This window comes from Dipteris shenzhenensis, chromosome 25 (genome assembly GCF_047967505.1).
Source record: "Dipteris shenzhenensis isolate YYH24624 ecotype China chromosome 25, Dip_SZ_1.0, whole genome shotgun sequence".
NCBI classification, from domain to species: Eukaryota; Viridiplantae; Streptophyta; class Polypodiopsida; order Gleicheniales; family Dipteridaceae; genus Dipteris; species Dipteris shenzhenensis.
This window is the reverse complement of record NC_141620.1, coordinates 41,926,101-41,935,741: the sequence shown is the minus strand read 5'-3', so window position 1 is coordinate 41,935,741 and position 9,641 is coordinate 41,926,101. Positions and strand designations below refer to the sequence as shown.

General features: G+C 42.6%; 1 protein-coding gene across 1 annotated transcript; it reads right to left on the bottom strand.

Annotated features, from left to right (window-relative positions):
- Positions 1 to 1,897: 1,897 nt before the first annotated feature.
- Positions 1,898 to 9,438, bottom strand: LOC147885901 (uncharacterized). The gene is made up of 7 exons (XM_087396943.1): positions 9,192 to 9,438; positions 8,410 to 8,913; positions 8,038 to 8,211; positions 3,921 to 3,971; positions 3,639 to 3,826; positions 2,809 to 2,896; positions 1,898 to 2,656 (listed from the first exon to the last, which is right to left on the bottom strand). Exons 1-7 carry the CDS (start codon positions 9,201 to 9,203, stop codon positions 2,420 to 2,422), a joined length of 1,254 nt encoding a protein of 417 aa, XP_087253069.1. The 5' UTR covers positions 9,204 to 9,438; the 3' UTR covers positions 1,898 to 2,419.
- Positions 9,439 to 9,641: the final 203 nt, after the last annotated feature.

Genomic DNA, 9,641 nt, shown 5'->3' with positions numbered 1-9,641 from the left:
TTTTTACCAAAAATCCCTCAAAATGGAAATACAATGCCCTTCTAGTAATGCATTCTTTACATAGTTCTCATGACAAGTCTCATGGCTAGAGGGCAACTAACCTGTGAAAATCCTTGACTTATAGTTTATTGAATTTAAAAGAGGGGTTGATTAGTTTACTAAAATGAATTTGAGTGTCAAAAACCTCCATGTAATAGCAATTGAGTGTCAAATAGGGAATGTAGGAATAGTCTTTACCTTCCATAGGCCTACAGTGACCTTAGTCTACATCTTGGTAGAGACACTTGCAGTTTTTATCCTTTCATGCACAAGATTGAAGGCTTCTATGCGGAAACATTGTGCAAGTTGCTCAATTATTAGAGGGATTGCACAAAAGTGCCACTTTAGAGCAAATTTGTAGATTCTAGGACATTTAAGATGGTCATTGTCATGTTATCCCAATCAAACTATAGAATCCTAGATCTAGTTGGATTTCTGCTACACTAGTCCGTTTGTATATTAATAGTCCCTCTTGTCACTATCATTTCCCACCTCCATCCCCTCTCCCAAATCATAGGCTAACATGCTCTTTACTTTGGACTCTTTGTTGTGGAGCTTTATTAATCTTGCATTATACATAGTGGTTTATATCAATTTCCTTACTACTTATCTCTAACATCCTTCCATTCACCATATGCCAAGTTCTTGAGCAATAACTTTTTGAATTTGAAGCTATGTAGATGCAGGCAAATTCTTACCTTCCCTAGGGCTCTTAAGTGAGTATCCCCCAAACGACTGATAAATTAAAAATATTTGATACATATTGCTAACTTACGTGAATTGAGTTAGCCCACAATTTGTGTTAATCTTACACCAATAATAGATTTCGTTCCTCTACCAATATCCTCCAAGGGTTTCTTCCAGAAATTCTAAAATGTGCCGTGAATAGAAGAATTCCCAAATGTTTATCCTTTCACATGCTTGATTTGTTCTTTACACATCTAGAAGAAAGAAAGTGAACCCACCATTCTTAATATGCACAACTAGAAAATAGCCATCCTTACCTTAAGCAACAATACTAACTCCCCATGATCCATGAGCGAAAAATTCGCACTTCTCTTTCAAAAGTATGTCTCTTTTACCTAGCCACCGAAAGAAAAGAAAACCCACCATTCTTAATATGCACAACCATAAAATAGCCATCCTTACCTTAAGCAACAATACTAACTCCCCATGATCCATGAGCAAAAAATTCGCACATCTCTTTCAAAAGTATGTCTCTTTTACCTAGCCAAAGAAAACCCACCATTCTTAAAACTCCAGAGCTATAAAATAGCCAACCTCTCTCACTTCCCATCCTTGTCTAAGCAACATAGGACTCCCCAATGACCTTGCCTCAAATTGCACACAAATTAAAGGCCCATCCTCAACCAAAACTAATCTTATTTTGAAAATACAAAAACTGCAAAAACATTTTGCACTACATAAATGCCTCAAAAATTAATATAACACTTTCTACAAAGACGTATATGACCTACGGCTTCCTCACAATACCTTGACCATGTATTCCATTAGAATATATCGCTTAAACAAAAGATGCAAAGATAATAGGTCTATTGTTCTTACTATTCTATGGCACAAGCTCATCAACCCTTCCTATTGGCATTCCCACTCTAGGAAGATTACATTCTTTGGAACATGAAGGGATTCTCATCTCGAAGTTATTCTAATTTGCATCACTTGGAAAATCGAATCCTCATTCCATGAGGTAACATCTCTTGTATAGGATGCAAAGATCGAGCAATACTATCAACATGCACCTTCAACAACAAGCAACTAATAACAAGGGTGCACAACAAGTGCACACGAGCAATTGTTCCAAATATAGTAATTGGGCTATTAAAAGGTGATCTCCATGAAAAGCAACCCAACTCAATTAACTCTTTTTAAAAATCACGAGAAGGAATTCACAAAGGAGAATCCAATCCTCCACTAGAGCGCTACCTCGAAAGAGGGAGTGCTAACAAGTCTTTAACGATCTCGAATAGTTGCATAGATATATAGGTAAAAGGATCCTCCACTATAGCACAAAGTGCAGTAGTTTTATAAAAATGATCCAAGAGAGAGAATCTCAAGCATCTAACTTAAAAGATCCTCTCAATGAGAACAAAGCATAAGAGCTTCCAAAGCAGCTCTTAATTAGAATTAAAAAGGTGTTAAGATCTTAGCCAGGAAACACTCAAGCAAATATTGCAAGCTGTTGTCCGTTTTCACAAACGAGTTAGGTGCGCTCTCCGATTTCATCTTATCTTTATCCAACACCTCTGCTCTAGCTCGTTACCATACATTACACCGCATGCCAGGGCAAACCATTCAAAACTTGCCAACATTGTGGCACACTTGCCTTTGCCCTTCCTTTACCAATGGTGCCTTCTCAACATTAAGATTTCTTGGCAGTAAGAAAAATAGTGTTCTCAGGCCCTACAGGAGGCGCTGGGTCAATTTGAGCTCCATAATCCTGCGTCCTGGCAAACCTCCAGTAATCGCTTGGAAGACGACTCGGAAACCATTCATTTAAATCCTTGAAGAATTGTGCGACCTCTGAAATCGCGAAGTAATTGATCGGGAACGTTGTCACCTCCAGTATACCTTCAGTATGCCGAGGAATTTTTTTGTACTGCAAAGTTTAACACAAGAATCAGCGAGCTTTATAGCCTATGGCAATAAATCTCCCTTGTTCCCGGTCTCTTTCAACAAGAGAATCTGCATGAAACGAGTTTAAATGCAAAGAATATCTCAAGATCATCATACAAAGCCAAACATGCTTACCAATAAAAATCCCATTATGATTTCCAGAAAGTCATCTTCTGGCATGTTTACAGACTTTGGATACATCTCTCCACATATAACACGGTGCCTGCATTGAGTCACAAAAGCAGATGATAATTTTCTAACTGACAACCGTATCTAGGATTTTACTACTGTTGCAGCTTTAATTAAGCCAGAGAACTTCCCTTGGTTCCTTTTAAGTCATTGGTTGCATGTGCCATAAATGTGCCAGCTTAGCCTCTAGTGTGGACGTTGCACAACTCCGTCTTCCACTTCTTACGCTCTAAAACCTTTAGGGCACTGGAAAATCTATTTATTCAAGAATGGCCTGTCTTTTGGAAAGTGGGGGAAGGTGATTGGCTCATATAAAAAGACCAATCAACCAAAATCTTCTTCTTTGAGAGCAGAAGGAGAGGGATAGGCACATGGCTTGCCCATTGCAGGAGTCCACTAAATCCACATCTTGAACAGGTAGTAAGGCTTGGTGCACAGAGCGCTTAACAAACTTTCAAGCACTTAGCACACTTATAGGAACTGATCCGCTCCTTCTCAGTGCGGCATGGCACAATGTCGCACAAAACATTGAGACTCTCTTAATAGCATCGTGAAAAGATGTTTATTCTTTCAAGATAAAACATCACAAACTGTAGACAAAGTTTGTTCTTTGTAAGTTCACATATATACGTGTGTGTGGGCCGAAGAAATTGAGACTTTCTTGATTGCTTCGTGAAAATCTAGTTTCCTTCAAGGGGAGAGAGAGAGAGAGAGAGAGAGAGAGAGAGAGAGAGAGAGATGCCCTTGCTACATTGTAATTATCAATGATTACTTACTTGGTCTCTGAATCATCTTTGAGGAGAACAATGTCATACATCCAGCCCCCATTGGTTTTAAACTTCATTTCATAAACTATGTCATACTCCATATTGCCCCCCGATGGTATTTTGATAGAAACAGACTTCCTGATTCGAGAAGCATTGAGTCTAGCATTCTCAACGGAATCTTCTTGAATTAGTTTAGTCTGAAAAGAAAAAACAACAATCATTGCCTTACTGACTCAATTGTAAAAAATATATTACAACTAAACAACACAAGATAATAGCCAAAGTGCTTACAGGAAGAATGTCGCATTTTCCTTGTTCCAATAGCTTGGGATCATACACCATCTACATGCCCAATATGTACATAAAATTCAGCACATGACATAGGTAACCAAACAAGCTTTATTTGATACTTCACATCCACACAACACAAAAAAAATCCACAACATTAGTAGCTAGATTTAATAAAATCCCTATAATAGCCTATTAAGCACAATGCACTTTCTAAAGGAGAACAATCATGTGCCTTGAACAAAAACCTTTACTATGAAGAATAGCCATAGAAGAGCAACCATGTGCCTTAAATAGCCACCAAAACATTTTGGAGTGTACAAACAACCATAGTTCTTCTGAAATTCAGGTTGAAGTTGGCTAGAACCGAGGAGGTCAACATGTAGAGGGAGATTGTTCCACATGTAAGACGTCCAAGGCACACTGGATTTCACACCACCTTACAGGTCGTAAGAGGCGTGCTTTTTTCTCTCGCAGAGGTTTGATTAGGTAATCCATCTTTTCGAGGAGGGAACCCCATCATTGCATGGGAACTTCTATATCGGAGGGAAGCCACCCATCCCCGTCACGGACCTGGTGCTCTGGCACACATAGGCCACGTTGCTCTATGATGCTCCAAACCAGGCAGTGTATACCTAGATGAATCCAGGAACATTCCCAAACTCATCCTCTAAAAACACAACATAGTGCAGTTTCAATCTCATGAGAGTCACTCACAAGGTTGAAAACCATAAACTCCATCATGCATGGTAGGGACTAGCTAACTATGACATCCCCACTGACGTCATCAGCGTCCAACAGTGGGTGTAGACCATAGTATAAAAATATGCTCTCACACATACAAATCCACACACCCACACTTACTTGAGCATCCATTTATACAAAGTCTTCGTACTGAGTTACTGTCGGCACTCCGGAGGTGAAGGGCAGACTCAACCATGACGAAGGCTAGCACTAAAGGAGAAGGCTAATCAAAAGGTAGTCCAAAATATCTTCATTCAAGCTACAACTTCTTGTGAAGTCTAAACCTTTTCATTTTAGTCTCTCCCCAACGAGCATCTAAATCTAAAACTAGCTGATAGGGCAACGCACCATTTAAGATAGATAGAATTGTCACAATACCAGCAGGCCACAACTTGGACGAAAACTTCACAAGGTGAAATTTGCATGTCCGCTAATACGGCAGAAGCATATACCTAGATGAATCCAGGAACATTCCCAAACTCATCCTCTAAACATAATGCAGTTTCAAACCAGGCACTACCTGATATGTCCTCCTTGGCAAGCCTACCCAATACGCCTTGTTTACTAGATGGAATGTGCAGGCTCCACTACGTTGACTCCATAACAATAGAGCCAAGGACCATGAGGGACTATGGACAGAGCACACTTCACACATGGGAAGAAGGTCTTGGCCCTCATCCTAGTACAAATGTTTTAATCATGCTGCATGCTGCCGCTTCCCTCCTGCTTGGAGTACCTGCACCATAGCACCCATGAACAAAGCAAGGGATCCCATAAATACTGTGAACTACCAAACTCTCATGATTGGCCACACACTGGCCAAGATCTAGGGGTATGTACTTATACATCTTGTTCCACCCCAGGGCTGGATATGGTGGACTAACAAAAGACACCTGACTGAAGTTGATCAATCTGTCTGTGGCTTACCCCACCATACCCCATTTTCGGCTACCACTTCCAATAAGATAGATGCTAATGCTAGATCATCGATAGAGGAACTACAAGCTTTCTGTGGGTAGGCTTGGGAACCATGTAAAGGCCCAAGACTTTCCATCTGCATCTAGCATTGATATGGCACATTGCTTTAAAAGTTCACCTAAGATGATGTTCATTAGGCCTAACTGAAGGAAATTTTCAGATGCTGCCACATGGCAGTCTCACATGCGCCGAGTACAGGGGTCCCACACCCCGCCTCCTAGCCACGCAATCAACCTCCTCACTCCCCAAAAAGGGATATGAGGAGGGCCTTCAACAACCATTTTATATATTCAGGGACCCATACATACCACATTTACTTACCGGATTTCTCCCTTCGTCTTCCACGTGTCAACCGTGTATGCCAAGGGCCTTTTTTTAAAGCCCCCCCTTAATTTCTTTTATACCACGAGAGGGTTAGGAACCATACCTCTGATCCATAATGTTCCAGGTCTCCAGAGGGCCTTTGACCTGCCAGGTAAGTCCTGAGGTGTGCTGCCCACATGGCAGCCTATGTGATGCCCATATGGCAATCCCCTCTCTTTGCAGGGTTATCGAGCATATCCTCTGAACTGCCACCCTAAAAAAGATAGCGACCTAGCATCCTGCTAGCTGTCGATGATACATGAAAATCTCTCTTGGAGGGTCTCCCTTTTGCTGAGTCTCTACAAACTGCGAGACTACTCAAGACTGCTCTTGGGGCTTCAATAGGTCCTAAGGGAGGGGAGCCTATGAAGGCTACATTAATTAGTGGATGCGAATAAGGACTATGCAGTTTATCATGGCTTGGCTCATGGCAGTGATAATAAAGACACTCCTTGTCATGTCTCTACTTCTCCACGTAAAGAAAACCCCCATACTAACTATCTACTGCTGGTTCGGTATTTGAAGTGTTGCTAACTTTTCAACCCGCTGAGGTCTCTTCATACTATGTATTAAGGGAGCCTTTGGGTCCGTGGCCACCCTTGCTAATCAGCTTAAATTTCTGAGCGAGGTCATAAGCAGTGTCGTGTATGCCTTCAGCCTAAAGCTTTGGACATATTACTAAATATCAGAGCTAAGATAATGAAGAAACTTATGATCGTGGTGTAATCGTTTCTGCAATCTGCAATTGTAGAGCTACTTGCATAGAGTGATCTGTATGTGGTTGACTAAGCCCAAGGCCACATATGTGAGGCTGTAGGAACTATGCATGAAGACGAATGAGGCTTGGAGGCCCTTGATGAGCTCCGCCTAATCATATCTATCTACATCCAAGTATTGTAGCGCTCTGTGTGCCTCTTGTGCAAGTGACAACTAGACCGTCCTGTCATGTCAAGTGCTCGATCTGGTTTAGCCAAGACAAGAGTACTAAACGCATTGCTTTCTACTCGCACTTGTTGGAACTAGTTCTGTGGGCTTGGCTTGGAGCAAACATAGGATCAATGTGTGATACGATGGCCTCTTCAAGATGGCCATGAGAGGGGGTTGTTCTCTACAATCCTGACAAATACGATGACGTCTGATCACTCCCCCATTGTCCTCAAAAGCAGCAACAATACCACATATGGAATGCGGATCTCCTCACCCCAGTTGGATGGGCACCGTGGACTACGGAGGCCATACAAAGAAGCAATCATTGATTCGGCATGAGTGAGAGTCGGTTTCGCTGGAAGACCTAGCACCCATTAAAGGAGCAAAAGAAGGCTCCCAGTGGCTGGTCGATCGCATTGGAGTAGACCTTTAGGTGACAAATTACAAACAGGCAAGTTCTAATATCATTCACAAAACCAGGAAATAGGATGACCCATCACATTTTCCAGACCACGGAACCTGAATCAACAAGGAGGCAACTCCAACGCATTCAGATTTCCAAGAGATTTTGGCGATGACTACCTCTTTCTTGAACCATTTGTTGAGCTGCTTGGAATTCTCCTTCATCGTCGGTTACTTAAGGCCCTGAAGGCCGTTGAGTGCAGAAATGCCAGGACCGCTTTGCCCTTAACCCTCGAAACTCTTGTTATAGCATGGGCTCCTCTAGAACAGCCCAAGGATGGGGTGACATGGCAGGCCTCTCATAAGGGAGTTTATCAAAAGCGCCTCTCATTTGGAGAAGGGCTCCTTGAGGACATCTAGGCCTCCATCCCAAAATCTTGAAGGGGGGGCCAGAGACAGTTCGACAAGAACCCCCAAAGGCATGATGGACAAAGCAATCTCCAAAACTAGAGTTCTTCTCCCACTCTGTTGGGAGAGGATAAGATGCTGTGATAGGCTTCCCGAAGCTCTAATTCTTAAAAGACAATTTGAAGGACATGGATCATACAGTTTGTTGTATTCCCTAACAGAACGTTCTGTTTTAGACAGAACATTACATTTTCTACGCTTAAAGGTTAAAACCCCTTTTGCCAAGTACTGAAAATACCTCCTCCTTTATTCCCCGGTCAACAAGCATCTGTTGCATGGTTCTGGCCTTAGCTTTAGCCGCTGCAGCTTTTCCCCTTTCAGATATGGATCCTGCATCAGCTGGCTGCTCCCAAAACTTCCTTTGCACGGGATCTGTGTTACCGTCAGGAGCGACACCCAATTCAGACATCCACTGCACCACATTGCGACTTCGTCAACAAATTGTGAAAGGTTCCTCAAGCAATGGTCTAATAACCCAGGAAGCACATCATCGTATTATTAACGACCAAGACAGCAGAGTGACAGAAGACAATATTGGATGCAAGTATCGCAGTTTAGCAGTTCAAACAGCATTTGAACTTAATACAATGCCGTGAGTCAGAAGAGAAACCTGCTTCCTGACCGCCATCATTTTCTCTTGATCCATAGCAGGGAGATTATACGCCTTGAAAAAATAGCAAAATTCTGGCCTCCGACCCATCAAAATCCGCAAAGAATTTCTGAGATCCTTCGAGAATCCAAGGTATTGAACTTTTTTATTTTGGTCCAACACGGCGAACACACTTGCAGCAGTGTTGGGATCCACGGGAGGTATGATTTTACCGTGAGAATTTATAAAACTGTTTAATGGAAGGTCTTGAAGGGAAGGGAGAGAGTCATCTGCAGAAGCCACAACCACGAAAGCCCGTCTTTGTTGCATTGAAACGTATCTTCTTCCTGCGCTAATGTCCCTTTCAGACACGCAAAACCCATTTTTCTTAAAGCCACTGAAAGGGACAAACAACTTGGAAGCCGCGCCCGATTTCTGGGCACCTGATAGTTGGCACTGATTGGCACCTGCCGACGGAACGGGCACTCCGGCTGCTATTTGACGGCTGGAAGATAATAGAGACACCTGAACAAAGCGGATTTTAGAGAAAGGTCCTGGGCAAGAGAGGTACTGGGGGAGGAGAGAAAGCAACGGCAATGAAGAACCACAAATGTGAGCAAGAAGCTAAGCATTGCAAATCGTATTCGGTGTTATTGCAAATCGAGCAAATGAATTATGGAATTCATAGAGTTGACAGCAATTTGTAGTGTGCGTGAAGCCGCAGTGCGATGAGGAGGTAGCATGAGTCGAGAAAAGTAGGATGAGTAAGCAGCCAGGGGGGAAAGCGGAAGAAATCAACATACGGAAGACGACATTTTGGGACCAAAATTCTTGTGGATGGGAGAATGTATCTTGAGTTGAGAAGGAGATCGTGCGCGACTCGACTGCGAGCAGGACAAGGTTGTAGAGCGCACTCTTGTGGTCGAAGTGTTTGCTTCAAAAGAAGCTCGGAAGAAATCGCCTGCAAGGAAGGCAAAAATGCAGCTCAATGGAGCTCTCTTCCTAATGAAGTGTAATATCTTGGGCTTTTTATTGTTGTTGTTGTTGTTGTTGTTGTTGTTGTTGTTGTTGTTGTTGTTGGATAAAGCCCTCGGATAAGATATCCTCTCTCTCCTCACTTCCCTCTATCTTTTTTTTTTTTCTAAACATGTGTTTACTCATCCTCCACCGCCAAGATTGCCCGCCCACGTCCTGCCCACTCCACCGATGCATTCCATTCCTGATGGGCGCGTGTCGGCGCTACACCCCTAAAT